The sequence below is a fragment of the Neofelis nebulosa genome, chromosome 17 (assembly GCF_028018385.1).
Source record: "Neofelis nebulosa isolate mNeoNeb1 chromosome 17, mNeoNeb1.pri, whole genome shotgun sequence".
Classification (NCBI taxonomy): domain Eukaryota; kingdom Metazoa; phylum Chordata; class Mammalia; order Carnivora; family Felidae; genus Neofelis; species Neofelis nebulosa.
In genome coordinates, this window is record NC_080798.1 from 214,736 (window position 1) to 236,226 (window position 21,491).

Genomic DNA, 21,491 nt, shown 5'->3' on the forward strand with positions numbered 1-21,491 from the left:
CATCCGACTTCGGCCCAGGTCATGATCTCCCGGTTCATGAGTTCGAGCCCCACGTCGGGTTCTGTGCTGACAGCTCAGAGCCTGGAGCCTGCTTCAGATTCTGTGTGTCCCTCTCTCTCTGCCCTTCCCCCACTCGTGCTCTCTCTCTCTCTCTCTCTCAAAAATAAATAAAAACATTAATTAAAAAATTAAAAAAAATAGAACTATCCTACGACCCAGCAATAGCACAACTAGGAATTTATCCAGAGAATGCAGGAGTGCTGATTCATAGGGGCACATGTACCCCTATGTTTATAGCAACACTTTCAACAATAGCCAAATTATGGAAAGAGCCTAAATGTCCATCAACTGATGAATGGATAAAGAAGATGTGGTTCACATACAACAGAATGCTACTTGGCAATGAGAAAGAATGAAATCCTGCCATTTGCAACAACGTGGATGGAACTGGAGTGTATTATGCTAAGTGAAATGTCACTCAGAGAAAGATAGATATCATATGTTTCCACTCATATGTGGAACTTGAGAAACTTAACAGAAGACCATAGGGAAAGGGAAGGGGAAAAATAGTTTCAAACAGAGAAGGAGGCAAACCATAAGAGACTCTTAAATACAGAGAACAAACTGAGGGTTGATGGGGAAGGCGGGGGGGGGGGGGGCGGGGAGGGAAAATGGGTGATGGGCATTGAGGAGAGCACTTGTTGGGATGAGCACTGAGTGTTGTAAGCAATGAATCATGGAATCTACCCCCAAAACTAAGAGCACACTGTACACACTGTATGTTTGCCAACTTGACAAAAAATTATATTAAAAAAAAAAAGACCTAAGTTATCATATAATCTAGAGCAGTATAAGGTGATATGTACCAGGGATGAGTAAGTTGAAGGCTGGACAAATCCATGACAAATGTCCTATGTAGAGTCAACAATGTCCATAAAAAAGACAAATCTCTGATGGAAGTCCTCAGGCCATCCCTCGTCAGAGATGGGCCCCCGGACAGGAAGGGTCAGGTCCTGTGGGAAATGGGCAACCAGGGGGCTGGATCTGCAGTTACCTTTGGGAATTTTACTTTGCTGCATGGAGAAGAGATGGGGATGAACCTCTGAATGTGGTGGCATCCATGAAGGGTGACATTACACTACAGCAAATCCAGTTGCTCTTCTAGGTCTCAGACTCCAGGTCCGCCCAGTGCAAACTATGGGGAAATGGAAATATTAAAAGTAATCATTAGTACTGACAGAGTGATAGATACATAGATTAGTGGAACAAAACAAAGAACCAAATGAACCCACACATAAAGGCCCAACTGATTTTTGACAAAGATGCAAAAGAACTTAAATGGAGGAAGAATATGCCTTTTAACAAATAAATGGTAATGGAGAAAATGGACGCCCACAGGTAAAATATAAGTAAATAAACAAAAATTAAACATTACCTAAATTTCACACCTTGTAAAAACACTCACTCAAAAGGAATCATAGATTTAAATATAAAACAAAACTATAACATTTTAAGGATAAAATTTGGGGGACTTAGGATCAAGTGAAACGTTCTTAGACTTGACCTTAAAAGCACAATTCATAAAAGGAAAAAATGACAAATTGGACCTCATCTAAGTCATTTTTCTTAAAATGAGAAAATTCCAGGGGTGCCTGGGTGGCTCAGTCAGTTAAGCATCTGACTCTTGATTTCAGCTTAGGTCATGATCTCACGGTTCGTGGGTTCGAATCTTGCATCGGGCTGCACTGGCAGCGTGAAGCCTGCTCAGGATTCTTGCTTTCCCCCCTCTTTGTCCCTCCCCCACCCCCAAATAAATAAATAAACATTTTTTAAAAATGAGAAAGCTACAGAGGTGAGATTAGTGGCTGCTGGGGGTTAAACATGAGGGGGTTGTTATAAAGGAGTAGAATGAGGGAAGTTGTCGTGGTATTTCAGCAGTTCCATATCTTGATTGAGGTGATGTTACATGAAGTTACACGTGATAGAACTGTATAGAACCACACACACGTATCTGTGTGCATATATAAACTGGTGGAATTTGAATAAGCTCTGTGGACTGCAAAAAAGTAGAATCATTAAATATTAGATTAAAAACAAAGTCACAGGGTAGCCTGGGTGGCTCAGACGGTTAAACACCGGACTTTGGCTCAGGTCATGATCTCACAGTTCGTGGGTTCAAGCCTCGCGTTGGACTCTGCTGACAGCTCAGAGCCTGGAGCCTGCTTCAGATTCTGTGTCTCCTTCTCTTTCTTCCCCTCCCCACTCGCTCTCTCTCTCTCTCTCTCTCTCTGTCTCTCAAAAACAAACATTAAAAAAATAAAATAAATAAATAAATAAATAAATAAATAAATAAATAAATAAATAAAAACAAAATCACAGCCACACAAAAGAAGCTGCCATGATGACTAAAAGCCATGATAACTTCCTTTCACTAGAAGGTAAAGGCCAATTGCAGAGTCACTTGAGTTCCCAGTAGACAGACATGACGACAAACCCAGAGGTCCTGAAATGCAGAGAACCAAGAGGGGGCTCAGTTGATACCCTAAAGGATGTCCTTTCATAGCCCCTGTCATAGTTGCCAGTTGTATGGTTTCTTGAGGGATATCTGTCTCCCCATGTCTCAGTCCACCATAGACCAGGTAGCTTACAAACAACAGAAACTTATTTCTTGCATTACTAGGGGCTGGGAAGTCCAAGATCAGGGTGGCAGGAGATTCAGTGTCTGGTGAGACTCCAGGAAGGAAGGAAGGTGTTCTCAGGGGATCTCTTTTCTGAGGGCACTAATATAATTCATGAGGGCTCCACTCTCAGGACCTAAGCACCTCCCAAAGGCCCCATCTCCAAATATACCACACTGGGCATTAGTTTTTAATCCGTGAATTTGGGGTGGGGGACTTCAGTCTATATCCCCCTACTAAAATGTCAGCTCCATGCCCTTATGTGTTTCTTCCCTGATGGGCAAGTTCAGTCTCAGCATACAGTAGCAATTCACATAGCATGAGATAAATATGTAAGCAGACTCAGGTAACTTACTTGAGTGCAGAAAGAAGGATTTACTACCTTTTTCTATGGTGTCCTTCTCTCTCCCTCCCCAGAGTCAGCTGTGATGATGGGGCTGTGGTCTGAGCCCAGCACAGTCCTGCAGGGCAGCCAAATACTAGCTCAACAAAAATTCCATTTCCTGGGGTCCTACTGTGTGTCAGGCCCTGCGGCAGACACATTTTATCTCAATATGATGTGCAATACAGAGATTTAATGTGCAAACAGATCAGAGAACAGGGCCATAGCAGAGAATGGTTGGGGTTCGAAGGAAATGAAATAGGGAGGTGACAGAAAGCTACAACCACTACTTCTGAGGAGGTGACTCCAGGGGAAGAGGATTCTGGACAGAGGCAACTTCAGGGCAGAGGCCTCAGGCAGGACTGAGATGGTGCATTTGAGAGTGAGGAGAAGACGCTAACCCATGCTGGAGGAGGAGGGCATGGAAACCAGGTCATGCAGGCCCTGTAAGCTGGGATGAGTTTGGTTTGTTCTAAACCAAATGGGAACCACAGATGGACATGCTGCTCTGAGGGAGGCCTGGGCTGCATGTGGTGATACTGGTGGAGGGGGCCAGTTTCTTTGTGCAGGTGCCATGCTGCTGGGAGCTTCTGGAGCGGGGAAGGGCAACTCAGAGAAGGCAAGTGAACACTCGATATACCTTTAGGTTGGTGGAATCTGAGCCTCATGTCTGACGTGGCTTTGATCTGTCCGTGGGTACTCTACCCCAGGAGGCTCTGCCCTGTGATGTCCTTGGCAGGAGTAGTGGGGGGAACCACTGCAGGGAAGGACTACATGTTAGGCAGAACTCTTTTCCTTCCAGGGCACTTAAACCCAAATATAAGTGGTTTTGCCAAAATAAAATCATTGATTCATTCATCAAGCTCACAGGACAGCTTTAGGCACAACTGGATGCAGGGCTCAGTGAGATCAAAAGGGCTTGTCTCTTATCTCCACTCAGCTGCCTCTTTTGGCTTAGTTTTCAGGCATGCATCTCTTTAAAGAGGAAAAGTTGCTGCTGGCAGCCCCAACTCCCAAATCCTGGTGCATGAACTCCAGGGTCCACAAGAGGGTTCCCCTTTCCTCACAATTCCTTTCAAGTCCTTTGAATGCCTCTCATTAATGCACCTCAGGTCACATGACCACCCTTGACCCCCATCATTATAGCTTTGGGTTGAATATGCTCTGATGACCAGGCCTGATGCATATACTCAGTAAAAACTTGAATGAGTGAACGAACAAGTAATTACTGGACATACTTACTTGCTCACTGTTAAAAGCCAACTTTTCTTTAGGCTCTTCTCCATTTCTCCCAGTAAATTAGCTATATTGGTCTGCTTAGGGCTTGAGGTGCTAAATGATTAAGTTCCAGAGCTTGGCTTAAAAAATGAAAATCACCAATATTAAGGAGACTTGTTATGAACTGAATGTGTCTCCCAAAATTATGTGTTGAAGTCCTAAACTACTATCTGATGGTGCGGAGATAGGGCCTTTGGGAGGTAATTAGATTTAGATGAGGGTGGATCCTCCATTACAGAATCAGCATCCTTATAAGAAGCATAGAGACACCAGAACTTTCTTTTTCTCTACTATGTAAGGACACAGCAAAAAGATGGCCATCTACAAGCCAGAAGAGCTCTCATCAAAGAATCAAACTGGCCCACACCTGGGTCCGGGACTTCCCAGTCCCTAGCACCGGGAGAAATAAGTTTCTCTTGCTTAAGCCGCCCAGTCTCTGGTATTTTCTTATAGCAACTGAACAGACTGAGACACTCACCAAGAGATGAAGGAGGTTCCCCTTATGGGCATCTGCAGAGCAAGATGGTGTCTGTTCTCATGAACCAGTTCACAGAGTCTTTTAAGACAAGGTATCAAACTGAGGATATTCAGAATTTCAACCTTGCTCTCCTGCTTAATTACTATGGAGACACACACATTTACTCCTATCACCAAACTGTCTTGTTGACTGTGAGAAAATAAACAGACACCTGCCCTGCTGACCGGGGACCAAACACGTCACATAGCACAGTGAGAAAAGAAGTACTATGCCTCTGTAGATGAACTTAAAAATCAAGAAACACACTAGTCCCAACCTCAGTGAAGACTTCTATGTTGCTAAGTCTTTAACAAACCCAAATGTATCCCTCAATTTCAAACGTGCAGCAGATGTAATCGTGAGGACAAACTTAGGGGTAGCACTGGGTTTGTGTCCGGCCAGACATCAAAGCACAGAGAGGGCAGAGAAAGAGGAAGAAGGTCACTCCAAATGAGGAAGTGAGGGGTCTCAAGAAGAAATACTATCTTGGTTTAACTGTGGAAGGGGTATTCTTGAAAGAGGTAGAGAGGCTGGGAAGGCATTCCTGATAGGCTGAGGGCACATATAAAAATGCCCAGGGGCACAGAACTGCTGGGTGGACTCCAGAGGAGAGCTACCCCTGGCTGCAGGAGAGTGCAGTCTCAGGGCAGCCAAGACAGAAGCTGCAAGGATGAGGGCGCCTGGGTGGCACAGTCGGTTGAGCGTCTGACTTCGGCCAGGTCACGATCTCGCGGTCCGTGAGTTCGAGCCCCGCGTCGGGCTCTGGGCTGATGGCTCTGGGCTGATGGCTCGGAGCCTGGAGCCTGTTTCCGATTCTGTGTCTCCCTCTCTCTCTGTCCCTCCCCCGTTCATGCTCTGTCTCTCTCTCTGTCCCAAAAATAAATAAAAAACGTTGAAAAAAAAAATTAAAAAAAAAAAAAAAAAAAAAGAAGCTGCAAGGATGGGCTGCTGGCACTGGCTTTCCAGGTGAGATTTGAGCTGATACCCAAACTGATACCCTGGGCAAGTCAAAGGGTCAGAGCCACCAGGAACCATTTGTCTCAGATGTTCCAGCATCACCTGGAAAACATTACCCTTCACCCCCTCCCCAGCAGGTTGGCTGCTATACAAGCAACCCCACTGGGAGACCAGAAAGCTGGTTCAGAGGACCCTTCACCCATGTGCTCAGGGCCATCTGATCTAACCAAGGCCACCCATACAAGGTACAAAGGATTGAACTCTAATGACTGATGTCTACCCTACCCCAAGAACTGAGCCCTACTTGGCTCAGCTGGACTTTAACTCTGCTACAACACAGACCAACCCCCACCCCCACCCCCACCATGGTGCAGGCAAACAATTACTATACGCAGGGAGTAGGGCCTGAGTAGGCCTGGAGGTGGGCATATACTTCACAGTGTTGGGAAGAAACTGAGTGGACTGGCCAAAAAGTCCCCTGACTATAAGCCTGCCTGGGCTTCTACCCTGTTTCTACCCCCAGCCCTCCTGCCGTCAGGGGTGGGGGAGAAGCATCACTCCAGTTATGGGAGGCAGCAGTCATTTCCAACCCCAACACATGGTAATGGCTGAGCACTGTGGCTCAAAGCCCCTTAAGCCTAGGGTCACCATTCTCTCTCCAACGTGCTTCAAACTAACATTCTCTTCTTGACAGGAAGCATAACTTTTGGAACAGGGACACAGCTACAACCAACATACAAGTTTTGCTGAACTGACATTTTATTGACCTTTGGGAAATTAGTTTCCAAAATTTTTTAAATCAAAAGACCCCACAAACCAGAGGATACGGGTCCATATGTTGGTTCGACCACTTCTTTCCTCTGTGCCCTGGCACACTGGCAGCAAAGACAATGAAAGCCACAGTATGCAGAGACACTAGGAACATTGGCCACATCCCAGGACAACAGGATCTTCCTTCTCTCAGGACCAGAGTGATAGCCATGAGGTGAACATCCTGCTATCCCCAGTAAGGCAACAAAAGTCAAATACCCCTTACCACAGAAGCCAGTCCTTCTATTCATGAGCCCAGGTTTGTTCTCAATCTCTTCACACACAGTGATCAGAACCCCCAATATTAAAGATGGCTTAAACAATAAAGCTTTTATTACCATACATTCCAGGGAAGTGAGAGACAGTTCCAGGGTCGGATAAATCCATGACGGGTACCATGCGTAGTGTAAACGATGTCCATGGAAAGGATTAACCTTCTCTGGAAGCCCCCAGTAGACACAGCTCAGCTACTCTTGACCAGAGCTTGGTCACAGGCATACCTGAACCAGTTGGAGGGAGCAAATGAGGCCCATCACGGACTCCACCACTCATGACTCTCTCCTTTAAAGAGTGGCGACCATGGAGGTCTTGCTGTTCCAGAGCACATTGCTCTGAAAGGTGTGCCTGATGCACACCTTGGGCACCTGCCAGGTGGTGGAGCTGAGATGGTTTGTATCATGGAAACTGGCAGCAACTTAACACTGCCAACAGCCTAGGCAGGTCCAAGTGCAACCTAGCTCCTGAAAACTTCCCACACACCTGCCACCCCAGCGCATGTGTTGGGGTGTGCCAGGTTTAGCTTTCAAATGGCTACTCTCCTCTTCTTTCTGAGTGAGGTTTTTCATGTTGAACAAGGTGCCAGCCCTAGCTACAGGCTTTCCAACATCCCCTGCCTTCTTATGGCCTTTCTCCAGTGTGGACTTTCTTGTGCTGAAGAAGGGTAGAACTATGTTTGAAGGCTTTCCCACATTCTGTACACTCATAGGACCTCTCTTCAGTGTGGAACTGCTGGTGCCGATTGCGGTAGGACCTGGTGGTGAAGGTCTTCCCACACAGGCTGCACTCATAGGGCCGTTCTCCAGTGTGAACTTTCCAGTGCTGATACAGGCCAGAGCGGGTCACGTAAGTTTTCCCACATTGCTTGCACTCATAAGGCCTTTCTCCAGTGTGAACTCTCTGATGAAGAATGAAGCTATGGTTGTATTTAAAGAACTTCCCACATTCCCTGCACTCATAGGGCCTTTCTCCAATGTGAACTTTCCGGTGCCGAATGAGAGTAGACAGAACGCTGAAGGCTTTCCCACATTCGCTGCACTCATAAGGCCTTTCTCCAGTGTGAATTCTCTGGTGCAGAACGAGTGCATCTTTGCGGTTGAAGGTTTTGCCACATTCATCACACTTGAAAGGTTTTATGCCCGTGTGAACCTTCTGGTGCTTCTTCAGTTTAGAGGGATAACTAAAGGCCTTTCCGCACTCAGTACACACATGGGATGTTTCTCCAGTGTGAATTTTTTGGTAATTAACATGGGTGGATTTCTCCTTGGAGGCATTTCCACCTTTTGGACATCTAAAGGGTCTCTCTTTGGGGTGGGTTACCAGGTGGTCAAGGAGCGCAAAGGCCTTTGGGAAGGCTTTCCCACAGTCACTGCACTTGAAGGCCTTCTGTGTGGCGTGGACTGCCTGCTGCTGTTGGCTACCGGAGCTGGGTTGGAAGGCTTCTCCATGCTCGGTGCTCCTGTGTGGCTTCCCCTTGCTGTGGGTGGCCTGGTGCCGGAGAAGACCTAAGGTGGTAGGCACGTCCTTCCCAGACTCCCCAAGCAGAGAGGGCTTCTCTGACAGGTAGACTCTGTAACTCTTCATCTGCTCTGTAGGGGTTTCCCCATCCTTCAGGCTACATGGACAACCTGAAACATAAAAGCCAGTTACCGAGAGCTGGATTAGAGACAGGAGGTACCTACATCACAAACACACATCAGACATACCAGAAAGCAGTCCACAGAATTGCCAGGAGGTTGCTAGAAGTCTGGGTGAGAAACGGCTGGCCCAGTAGAACAGGGGTCTGCCAGATCACAGACTAGGAAAGACCTCAGCAGGGATGAGAACACAAAGATGGGAGCAGTGCCAGGAGAAGAGGTGAGGCCACCAGGTCACTCCTTGCAATGTGTTTCAAGTAGGGCCTCCACTGCTGGTGACAGTGGGCACTGTGAAGAGGATGTGTCTGCACAGGTGAAAAGGCAGCTGTAACAGAGTAGCTGGTCTTGAAGTATTATTTAAGGATGTGTGCACATCTCAAGTCACTAGTAGCTCTACACTGGCGTGGAGAACAGGGAGGGGGGTCATCTAGGTCCTGAGAGTCATGGTAGGGACAGAAATCACATACTGTGTCCACAAGGGAGAGGAAAGGTGGGAATAGTGTGTGGTCACTGGCCTCAGTACCAAAAAGCCAAAGCACACAGATGAGCAGCATGCTGTGAGCCCATCACTGAAACCAAGACATGTCTCAGCCCTACTCACCAAGACCAGGACCCCTCCTGGCCTCAACTCTGCTGACCAGAGTCAGGTCCACCATGCTGGGAACCCAGAACTCTTCTTCACTCTCCAGCTGGGCAACCACATGGCACCTTGAAGATGCAAATCCTGGGAGGGAGAACGGCAGTAAGAGGCCAACCCAAGCCAAGGCTTACCCACTCCATCCCCCACCAAAGGAAGCTCATGTCACCATGGCAACCATGAAGGAAACAGAGTATTAGAAAAACAACATCCTCGGGGCACCTGGGTGGCTCAGTTGGTTAAGCATCTGACTTCAGCTCAGGTCATGATCTCACGGTTCCTGAGTTCTAGCCCTATGTCAGGCTCTGTGCTGACAGCTCAGAGCCTGGAGCCTGCTTTGGATTCTGTGTCTCCCTCTCTCTCTGCCCCTTCCCTTCTCATGCTCTGTCTCTCTCTCCCTCTCTCAAAAATAAATAAGGATCAAAAACATTTTTAAAAAAAAGAAAAGAAAAAAACATCTTCTGCACAATTAAACATGTGTTAAGCAGGTAGACCCCATGTTGTGTTTTACCATAATCTTTTTTTTTTTACCATAATCTTTTAATAGAGCCTCCCATGAAGTAAAACTGACATAACTTAAGTAAAAAATAGACAAACGATAATAGTTGGAGAACTTTCAATAATGGACAGAATCACTAGGAAGAAAACAAATAAGTATACAGCACTTGAACAACACTAAAAATCAACTAGACCTAACAGACATCTATAGAGCATGCCACAATACAGCAGCAGAATGCATATTCTCACATGCTCACATGCACATGGAACATTCTCCAGAACAGACCACTTGATGGGAAATAGACTTTTGAGGACTGAAATCACACAAAGTATGATCTCTGACCACAAAGGAATTAAAATAGAAATCAACAACAGAAAGAAATTTGGGAAACTCACAAATTTATGGAATTTAAATACAACACTCCTAAATGACCAAAAGACAACTACAGAGCACTCTGAAATGAATGAAAATGAGAATACAACATGCCCAAAGTAATGGGACATAGCAGTCCTTAGAAAATAGGAAATTAGAGCTATACACACCTCTGTGCTGTTTCACTTCTAACAATCTGACACCAAAAGTGGGTAGGTACAGGGCAGGTGTTCCACACCACTTCTCCAAATCTCAGACATCAAGCTGGTGTCCAAGGATTCCATTCAATTCTCATATTAACTACCCAGAGTCAGCGTCAGATCCCACAGATTAAGGGCTCAGTCCCACAGGACTTCTGCTACTTCAGACATCTGTTGAAAGTCCCAGACCTCCCACACTTCTGACCAAGTGGCTATAAATCAGGGATTCCCACAATTATTGATCCCTTCTCAGGTTCAATAGTTTGCTATAATGGCTCACAGAACTCAGGAAAAGAGTTTACTTACTATACCAGTTTATTATAAAATATAGAACTCAGAAACAGCCCAATGGATGAGATGCAAAGGGCAAAGTATGCCAGGGTAGAGATGGGGGTGGAGGTTGACGAAGTAGAGGGTTAGAGGCATTCACGCCCTCTGGTGGTGCCACTTTTCCCAATAACCCAGAAGCTCTCTGAAGCCTATTGTTTAGGAGTTTCTATGGAAATTTCATTATGATGTATAATTAATTAAAGCATGGGCCACTGGTCATTGGTTCAGTCTCCAGCCCCTCTAATCTCCCTGGAGAGTAGGGTTAGGGGACTGGGAGGATAGGGGGTGGGGGCAGCTCAATTTTTAACCTTCCAATCGTGCCCTAGTCTTTCTGGTGGCCACCCCTATCCTGAAGCTATCTAGGGGCTCCCAGCCACCAGCCATCCCATTAGCACACAAAAGATACTCATCATTTCAGAGATTCCAACAGTTTTTGGAGCAGTGCTAGGAAGTGGGAACAAAGACAAAATATATATTTCTTTTTATGTCACAGCACCCATATTTAAAAAGAGCTCAGGGGCACCTGGGTGGCTCAGTCAGTTAAGCATATGACTCTCGATTTCAGCTCAAGTCATGATCTCATGGTTCATGAGTCTGACCCCTTGTCGGGATCCTGGCTCACAGTGTGGAGCCTGCTTGGGCTCCCTCTCTCCCTCCGCCTCTCTCTCTCAAAAATAAATAAATAAACATTTTTTAAAAAAAATTTTTAACGTTTATTTATTTATTTTTTGAGACAGAGAGAGATACAGCACGAATGGGGGAGGGTCAGAGAGAGAGGGAGACACAGAATCCAAAACAGGCTCCAGGCTCTGAGCTGTCAGCACAGAGCCCGATGCGGGGCTCGAACTCACGGACTGTGAGATCATGACCTGAGCTGAAGTCGGACACGTAACCGACTGAGCCACCCAGGCGCCCCTAAATAAACATTTTTAAAATAATTTAAAAAAATTAAAAGATCTCAAACCAATAGCCTAACTTTAGTCCTCAAGGAACAGGGAAAAGAAAAACAACTAAACTCAAAGCTAACATAAGAAAGGAAATGGTAAAGAACAGAGATAAATGAAATAGAGATTAGAAAGAGAGAATCAGTGAAACCAAAATTGGGATCTTTGAAAAGATTAGCAAAATTGAAAAACTGCTACCTAGACTGACAAGAAAAAAATAAAAGAATCAAATTATTAAAAAGAAAAATGAAAAGGGGGACATCACTAACAAAATTACAAAATAGAAAGTTAAAAAAAAATTTTTTTTAACGTTTACTTATTTTTGAAAGAGAGACAGAGTGTGAATGGGGAAGGGCAGAGAGAGGAGACACAGAACCTGAAGCAGGCTCCAGGCTCTGAGCTCTCAGCATAGAGCCTGACATGGGACTCGAATTCACGAACCATGAGATCATGACCTGAGCGGAAGTCAGACACTTAACTGACTGAGCCACCCAGGCATCCCTAGAAAGGTTTTGGTTTTTTTTGTTTTTTTTTTTACATTTATTTATTTTTGAAAGAGATGGAGTACAAGTGGGGGAGGAGCAGAGAGAGGAGACACAGAATCTGAAGCAGGCTTCAAGCTCCGAGCTGTCAGCACAGAGCCCCACGCGGGGCTCGAAACCACAAACCATGAGATCATGACCTGAGCCAAAGTCAGACACTTAACCAACTGAGCCACCCAGGTGCCCCACCCCTAGAAAGGGTTTTAAGAAAATACTATGAACAACTGTACTGTATGCCCACAAATTAGATAACTTAGATAAAACAGACAAATTCCTAAAAAAGACACAAACTACCAAAACTGACTCAAGAAGAAACAGAAAGTCTGATTATATTTAAACAACAACAAAACTTCCCCCATGGGGGTAAGAAAAAAAGTCAGCCCAGAAGGCTTCACTGATGAATATTAACACTGAAATAAAAATTTCCACCAATACTTGACACACTCTTCCAGAAAACAGTAGAAAAGGGAACATTTCCCAACTCATCCATTGAGCCCAAAATTACCCTCATACTCAATTAAAAAAAAAAAAAAAAAGACATTATGAGAAAACTACACACTGGTATCTCTTACAAATAAAGATGCAAAACTCTTCAACAAAATACTAGCAAAGCCAATCCAGAAATACATAAAAGGATTATAAACTACGACAGAGTGAAAAACGTCCTAGTAACACAAGGTTGAACTATGAAAATCAATTACTGCAATACTCTGTGTTAACAGAATAGACAATAAAAATCACACAATCATCTCTTTTCTTTTTAATGTTTATTTATTTTTTTATTTTGAGAGAGAGAAAAAAAACACATGCAAGCAGGGGAGGGGCAGAGACAGACAGACAGACAGACAGACAGAAAGAGAGAGGGAGACAGAGAATCCCAAGCAGGCTCCACACACAGCACAGAGCCCAACTCGGGTCTTGATCTCATGAACTGTGAGACCATGACCTGAACCAAAACCAAGACTCCGACACTTAACCGACTGAGCCTCCCAGGCCCCTGCACATGATCATTTCCATACACATGGGAAAGTACTAGACAAAATCTAATGACCTTTCATGATAAATGCACTGGACAAACTGAGAAAAGAAGGGAAATTCCTCACCTGAAAAGGTGAGCTGCAAAAAACCCACAGTGATTATTAGTGAAAGACTAAATGCTTTTCCCATAAAATTGAGAATGAGACAAGGATATCTACTCTCACTAATTCTATTCAATAAAGTACTTGAGGTTCTAGCCAGGTCAGTTAAGCAAAGGAAGAAGTAAAGATATCTCTATTTGCAGATGACATCACACCACATATATGGAAAATATCAAGGAGTTCACTAAAAAAAAAAAAAAAAAAAAAAAAACAAAACTATTAGAACTAATAAATGGGTTTAGTAAGGCCACAAGACACAAAATCACTATACAAAAATCTATATTTCTATACACTAGCACTGAACAATCTAAGATGAAGTTAAGAAAACAATCCCACTTAAAATATCATCAGAAGGAATAAAATACCTAGGAATAACTTTAGTCTTATATGCTGAAAACTACAAAACACTGTTGAAAAAAGTTAAAGACGACTAAATAAATGGAAAGACATTTCATGTTCTGAATTGAAAGATATTAAGTGGCAATACTCCCCCAACTGAGCTACTGATTCGAATTCATGGCTCAAGCTTGGACCAAGGAGGACCCTATAAATTTTCTTTTGGAGAAAGAAGGCAAAACCCAGAGCACAGAGAGGCCATGACTTCAGCAGAGTCACAGAGACAGTCAGGGCCGAGTGGGATTTGTTGGGCAAACTGTAAACTTCTGAACCCCAAGCCCTACTACAGGAGGCTGTGGGGCAACAGCTATTGAGGCTGCTAACAAGGCTGCTCAGAGAGAGGCAGGGGAAGAACACACAGCCCATTGCCAGTACTCACAGCACCAACCACAGGGAACCTGGGAAGGAAGCAGCCCCTGTGGTGGGGTTTTAGGATGAACACAGCTTCCTATGGGTAAAAGGCAGAGGCGGTCTGTTAGGAAAGAGTGTGAGAGACTTACCCAGCGAGCCAATAAGTGCAAAGTTCTCTAGCATCACATCACGGTAAAGGCTCCTCTGAGTCAGATTAAGGAGCCCCCACTCCTCCCGGGAGAAATACACAGCCACATCCTCAAAGGTCACCAGCCCCTGTAATGATGGATTGAACTGAGCCTTAGGGGTCAATAGTGGGCAGACAAGCCAACCAAAACACAGACAGAGGAACACATCTAGGCCCTTGATCAGTGTCCCAAGGTCCTGCCTTATCTCTCACTGACATCAACTTTCCCTTTGAGCCCCAAACCCCTACTCCCACTCGACACATACCCTCTACCTCCCTCCTCCTAAGACTCTTACCTCAGAGGATTGCCAGGGCCCCCAATTCCATTGGTGCCTCTCTCCTCATGTTACTATTGGACTCTGCATCCTGCCCACAGCAACAACAGGCTGGTGACCAGATAGATGCCATCTATGTCCCCAGCCAGACACACAGGTCTCACCCTATCTCCTGCTAGCCAATTCCCTCTAAGTCCCAGAGATCGCCTCCCAGAGACAAGCAAACCTAGGCTCACCCTTCTGTCTTAGGTCCCAGACCCTTCAGTTTGCCCCCGGTGTCTGACATGCACAGAACTCTTTGTACCACAACTTGATAGAGCTCCACACCCCAACACAATCTCACCCGTTCAGCCCACTGGCAACTCGCTGGACTTCCCTTACATGCCCATCCTGCACACAGTGTCTCCGGTAACACCACTGAGAGCAATCACAATACCATCCTCACTCAGTCCAGCCCCACTCCTCCATGGCTCAGTGTTAAGGGCATCCCCGCCTCCGCACTCTGCACTGAAGACCTCCCTACCCAGGCCTGTCCCTCGCTTCAACTCTCAGCCGACCAGACCACACATGGATCTCCAAGACCCCTCTTCCACCTCTGCCTTTGACCAGGCTGCCCCTTCACCTGCACAGCCTTCCCCGCTTCTCCTGAGCTCATTCAGAACCCGACCCACTGGGAGGGGATCAGGGCTGTCAGAGCCTCTGGCACCTTCCACTTACCAGCGCCTCCTCGGCCATCGGAAGCTGTGGACGGAGCTTGGCTGTGATAGGCGCCGAATTCCGGTCTACTCAGCTCAAATCCGTACCTACCACCACCCCGCCTTGGGCGCAGGAACCTCCGGCCGACCGCGGAACCTTCGAAGCTAGGTCTCCTCCGTGTAAAATGTGCTCAAAGACCAGGGAACCGCCCGCGGGAGGCCCTGACCCTCCGGCACCCGTTCCGCAGTGGGCGACACCGAGTCTTAGAAAAATGGGGTTATTTCCGAGGGTCACGGCGCGCGCACAGGCGCGACGAGGGTCCCCGACCCTCTTCTCGGCAACGCGGCTCTCCAAGTGCTGGTCTCCACCCACAGCTGCAAGAAGAGCACAGCTAGAGCAACGCCGGAAGTCCGGCCGCCTCCAGACGCCTTCATTAACTTAGCTCCAGCGTCACTTTAGGGCCTCATTTCCCAGCTCCCCTCGCGGTGCCGCTTGCTCGTTGCCAAGGCGACAGGGGAGGGCGCTGCTGTCCGTTCGTACCGACGTAGCCAATGACGGCCCCAGAGAGGAGCTTTTCCGCGTTCCGTGGAGGTGGGACTTCCGGCGTCGCCCTCCTTCGGAACCACGTCCGGCAGACGGACTGCGTAACTGCGCGGAGGCGGGAATTTGGGAGGCTCCTCCGAACGGTGGAAACTGGAATATAGAGGGCCTGAGAGGAGGCTGCGCGCTCTGTACGCGGCTTAAGCTCGGCAAGTGTTTTTGGCGGTAAAGAGGCGTCACCTTCGGGTCTCACCTCCGTCAAAGCCCATCCGCGCCCGCCGCCGCCCAGGAGTCATCGCCCCGGACGCGGTGTCTGCTTCACGGAGCAGGAGACGGAGCTCAGAAAAGCCTCTCCAACCTGAGTTCAGTGAGGAGCTGGGGACCAGCGGCCAGGGAGCCTTGGCAGGAGGAGGAAGTGTTGGAGAAGATCCGCAGTTGGACTGTACAAGTGTTGAGTCTGGTGGTGCCTGGGCCACTGGACTCAGGCAGGTCTGGGGTACCGGGGATGGGTCTGGAACATGCTCAGGGGACAGTAGGCTGGTAGCCTGTCCCGTGTAAGGCCATAGTCAGGTAGGGGGCCTTGTGGAGGAGGGTGAGCGCGTTGTTGAGGATGTCAGGGAGAAAGGTCCTGGGCACATCAAGATGCGAGGCTAGCAGGAGAAGGACCCGGCTCCTGGATGTCGTGCAGTGGATTCAGATGCACTCATCCTAGAGGATGTGGTGCCGAGTCTCCTAGGAAGAATGGAACACTTAGACGAGTCCCAGAGCAACCTACCCCAGGGTGATGCTTGAGAACTTTGCACTGGTGACCTCTGGGTCGGGCCACTGGCTTCCTTACTCCCACACCTAGAACTCTGTTTTCTTTGCTCTTGCCGTGTTCGCCTTGCAAGTTTCTGGTGGTCCTGTAGCTGCGGCCCCTAGGCTATGTTTCCTTCTCTCCCTGACTGCTGTGAACAACCCCCCCCCCCCCACACACACACACATTCTATCAAGGGGCCATGAGTGGCTGAAATCGGGTCAGAAGTCTAACTCTTTGCAGCAGGTCATGTCCAGCTCAGTCACTTTCTCTAAGATGCCCAACATTTCATGCACTGACATGGTGATTGTCTGTGGGGCCACTGGACTCTGCCTTGGAGACCTTCCCTGAACATTCAGTTTGTGGATTTTCAGTATTGTTCATATACAGACGATCCTCACGGGTTATGGTCTGTTGAGGGGTGGTTTGGTCCTCTTGGGGTGGATTCTCACAAACCTCATCAGCTCGCATAGCTCTGGTGGTTTCTACATTCCCTGTGGTTATCCCAATGGAATTGATGAGAAGACCTGCCCTGGTGACTGCCCGAGGTGGGCTATTCTCACACCTGGCGTCTGGTCCATGCCATCTCAGGTCTTGGTGCCTCCCTGACCCCCTAGTGTTTTTTCATCCTCTTTACAATCCTGACTCCAGCCCCCTGGCTATGCAATGTTTACCTCTTATTAACAGGTCCTGAGTTGATCGGATATCTTCAGATATTCCTCGCAACCCTGTTCCTCAGTTACACCTGTGTATTCTCTCCAAGAAGGCAGGCACAGTTGGGACTGCCCTCACCACATGGTACGTGCCTGTGGTTAGTGGCCACAGACTACTGTCATTGGGTGGATTGTTCTAGCCTAGGCTGGACTCTGAGCCTAGCAGTATGTATTCCCTGCATGATTATCACCTTTCCACTCCATGAGGTCACCTGATTAGAGTACTGTCAAGAGCACTGTTGGACCAGGTAGACTTGAAACCAAGGATGCATGAGAGGTCCTGAAGAGGCTCATCCATCAAGATTGCAAGCTGGGGAGTGGGAGTGTCTCTGGGGTTAGACTATTCTTGTGCCTGGAGCCTGAGCTGTACCTCTGGTGTCCAAGTGCCATGGCCACTACCCTTGTGACTTTTCTATCTTCCTGACTTAATGGACAGTCTACCCTCTCATCTACTTCCCTGACTCCTCTATCCTGGCTGTCCCTCACCTCTCTGTCTTCCATGTCTCACCTCCCCTCTCCCTTCTTTCTGCTGAAAACATTGGCCATCTTCAACATGTCTTGGGCAGATACACATTCTTCAGTAGTTCTAGAAAGTCCATTCCTCAGTGAGCCAGGCTTCCCTGTCTTGGGTGTGGGCAGAGGCTCATGCTTACTTGGTCACAACTGGTAGGCGACAGCACCACAATTTGAACCCAAGTGTTCTCGGACTGAAGTTTCCTCTCTTTACTCATCTTTCTTGGGCTTGCATTCACAGCTCATTATGGTTTTTATTTGTGTTACTTCCTGAGGTTGACTTCTTGGACCTCAGTAGTTTTACTTTTCAGATTAAAAGTTTAGTGCTTCTTTAGGGACCACAAGGACAGGTAATGAGATAATGGAGTCTTACTGGGAAGGTGGCAGGGTGACCCTAAATGTAGGACATCTTTTTTTTTTGGGGGGGGGGGGGAGACAGCACAAGCAGGGGAGAGGGACAAAGGGAGAGAGGGAGAGAGAGAGAATCAGTGTGGAGCCCGACATAGGACTCAATCTTGAAACCACAAGTTCATGACCTGAGCCAAAATCAAGAGTCGGACGCTTAACTGACTGAGCCACCCAGGCACCCCTAAATGTAGGGCATCTACTTAGGACTGCCTTCCTGAAGGATGGCAAGAGGAGGGTGCAATTTGGGTTGCCGCAGCAGGTGGACACCTGGAAATACCCAGATCACAGTGTAGCATGGGAGGCTGTTAGCAGTTGGGAGATACTTCCTGCCAACCAGTTGTGAAAGGTTGTGGAGTGTGGGACTGAAGGTGGGAGTGTCCACACAGCCATACAGAGACTGAGCAGTGATTCTGAGCTTCCATTGCTGGCATTCAATGTTGGTATTCTCACCCACCATGGGCTGATTGTAATTTCCCCATTTTATTTTATTTATTTATTTTTTAATGTTTATTTATTTTTGAGACAGAGAGAGACAGAGCATGAACGGGGGAGGGTCAGAGAGAGAGGGACACACAGAATCCGAAGCAGGCTCCAGGCTCCGAGCTGTCAGCGCAGAGCCCGACGCAGGGCTCGAACTCACAGACCGTGAGATCATGACCTGAGCCGAAGCCGGAAGCTCAACCGACTGAGCCACCCAGGCGCCCCTAATTTCCCCATTTTATACATAAGGAAATGGACACAGAGTGGTGAGGCATTGTACCCACAGTCACATGGGAGCCCAGGTACAAATCAGCTCAGCCTGACTCCCTAAGTTCTGACCCCCTTGCCTCTGTGTACCATTTTGCATCTAGCAGGACATGGTGGTTACATATGATGCAAGTTTGAAGTGTGTGGATTTGAAAGTATAAGATACAGAATCACATTTTATACATTGAATTTGAAACAGTGTAGACCCTTCTCTCTGCATAGTCTAGGGGGAATTATTCTTGCATGTCTCCAGTTAGGAATGATGTAGCATGTAAGAATACATCTCTTGGGCAAGAGTCCTGCCTGTATTTTGTGATGTGCTCCCTTATCAAAGTACAAACATTCCATATAAGTCTTCCTGCTAGGTTGAGGGGTCAGTGTACTTTATGGATTGACAGATGAGACCAGTGACCCTGTGGAGAAGTGGCTCTGACCCCCTATTCTACCTCCCATATAAAGCCCAGCAGTGTCTGTGAGGGTCTTACAGCAATATTAATCCCAGTGAGCTTCCTCATGTACGCCACAAGGACTGTTTGCCTGACCCTTTTGTAAGCACAGTAGTATGTAAGTATGTTTACCTTACACTAGCCATTCTAATAGATATGTACTCTTATTTCATAGTGCTTTTTTTTTGTGTTTCCACACTCAATTGGACATATACATTCAAGGAATTTTTTAAATACTTTTTATTTTGAAGTACTTTGAAAGATGTTTCAAAACCGATCCCATGTACCCTTCATCCAGCTTCCCTCAATGTACGTAACCATAGTACATTGTCAAAGGCAGGAAAATAGTATTAATACAGTACTTTTAACTCAACCACAGACCTTATTCAGATGACAGCAATTTTCACATATACTCTTTATGTAGTTCTATGAAATATTATCATATGTTTAAATTCATATTACTACCACCACCACCATCCACTACAGAGCTGTTCCATTTCACAAGGAAGCTCTTCTAACTAACCCTTAGGTCACACCTTCTCCCAATCCTGACGACCATTGATCTGTCCCCCATCACTATATTCGTGCCACATCACGAATGTCACGTAAATGGAATCCTATAGTACGGATGGGATATACTTTGGGCTTTCACCATTCATCATAATGCACTTGAGATCCATCCAAGTTGTGTGTGTCAGTAGCTTGTTCCTTTTTAATTGTTGAATAGTGTGGCTATACCACAGTTTGTTTAGCTATTGACCTATTGAGGGACATCTGGGCTGTCTGCATTATTACTATTATTATTATTATTATTATTATTATTATTACAAATAACACTGCCACTAACATTTGTATTCGGTTCTCTCTGAACATGTTTTCATTTTTGTGTGGACATGAATTGTCATTGTTTGTGTCAGGGAGGTGATAAACCCAAGAATTCAATTGTAGAGTTGTACAGTAAGTGTATACTAAACTGCCAAATTATTTCCAGAGTAGCTGTACTATTTTACGTTCCCACCAGTAATTGCTATTGAACATCTTTCCATGCATGTATTTGCACATATGGATATATATGGATATATGGATATGGGTAATATATGGATATATGGATAATATATCTGCTTTAGTGAAATATCTTAAGTTTTTGCCCATTTTCTAACGAATTTTTTTTAAGTCAACTTGATTAATGTGTAGCTTATGTACAACAAAATGCACTCCTTTCAAGTGCAAAATTTGATGAGGTTGGACAAATAAATATGCCCATGTGTTGAATTTGAGATACTCACTGGAGCCATTTCCTTAAGCCAATAGTGTCCCACTCACCTCCATTGTGTTGCTAATGGAAAGTATATTTCTATTTGTTATAGGCCAAACAGTACAACTAATATAGATATAGATATAGATAGATATATAGTTGTGTATAGTTGTGTGTGTGTGTGTGTGTGTGTGTGTGTATGGTTTTGTATAGTTACTTTTACAATAAGTTAAGAAATATGCATTTCTACTTATACTTACATAATTACTGGTGCTTTTTTGTTTTTTCATGTGGATTCAGATCATTGTCTGGGGTCACATACTTTCAGCTTTAGTACTTACTGGGTTGGTTGACATGGACAAGGAGATAACCCCAAGACCCTGCTCATCAGGAGTAGGGAAGAGAGAGTGAAAACATCCAAGGCACCAGCTGGGACTCTGTCTACTCTTTAACAAGCGCATGATGTGTTCTGATTGTCCAAGAATGTTTAGAAGTATACTTGCTGATTATAAATACAATCATGTTTGGTGCCAACATTTTTTAATGGAGATACCCTAATCATTTCCAGTAGTGCCTGTTGTTAGGCAGTTTCCCCTCAAAACAGTGCAGCTCTTAAGTTCATTGTATGAGTCTCCTTGGGCCTGTCATTGGGAGAACTGTTTTAAATTTGAGTAGACAATGCTTCACACTGGTCAGCTGTGTTCCAAGTAGGCTACTATGAACTACAAGTGAAAATCATATGATTTTCCCTTTGTCTCTAGTCTGGCTCATTTTTCCTTTGTAATGTTTATTCTTTTTTGAGAGAGCGTGAGCAGGGGAGGGGTACAGATAATCCAAGGAGGGCTCTGTGCTGACAGCAGTGAGCCTCATGCAGGGCTTGAACTCACGAACCGTGAGATCATGACCTGAGCTGAAGTCGGACACTCAAGTGACTGAGCCACCCAGGCGTCCCTGGCTCATTTTTAAAATT

At 46.1% G+C, this 21,491-nt stretch overlaps 1 protein-coding gene across 8 annotated transcripts in view; it reads right to left on the reverse strand.

Annotated features, from left to right (window-relative positions):
• ZNF584 (zinc finger protein 584) overlaps positions 1-21,491 on the reverse strand; it is a 36,256-nt gene that overhangs the window by 10,273 nt on the left and 4,492 nt on the right. For 4 of the 8 annotated variants that reach the window (XR_009255658.1, XR_009255659.1, XR_009255657.1 and 1 more), the window contains exons 1-5: positions 15,125-18,573; positions 14,095-14,221; positions 9,137-9,259; positions 6,961-8,526; positions 1,055-1,195 (exon numbers count right to left, since the gene is read on the reverse strand). Coding sequence is in view for 1 of the 8 variants with exons in the window: in XM_058706616.1 (XP_058562599.1) it covers positions 7,520-8,526; positions 9,137-9,259; positions 14,095-14,221; positions 15,125-15,142 (1,275 nt within the window). In the remaining 7 variants the exon portion in view is untranslated. Of the gene's footprint in view, positions 1-1,054; positions 1,196-6,553; positions 8,527-9,136; positions 9,260-13,973; positions 14,043-14,094; positions 14,222-15,124; positions 18,574-21,491 lie in introns of those variants that run through there. The other 4 variants (XR_009255656.1, XR_009255661.1, XR_009255660.1 and 1 more) reach the window with 4 other exon arrangements.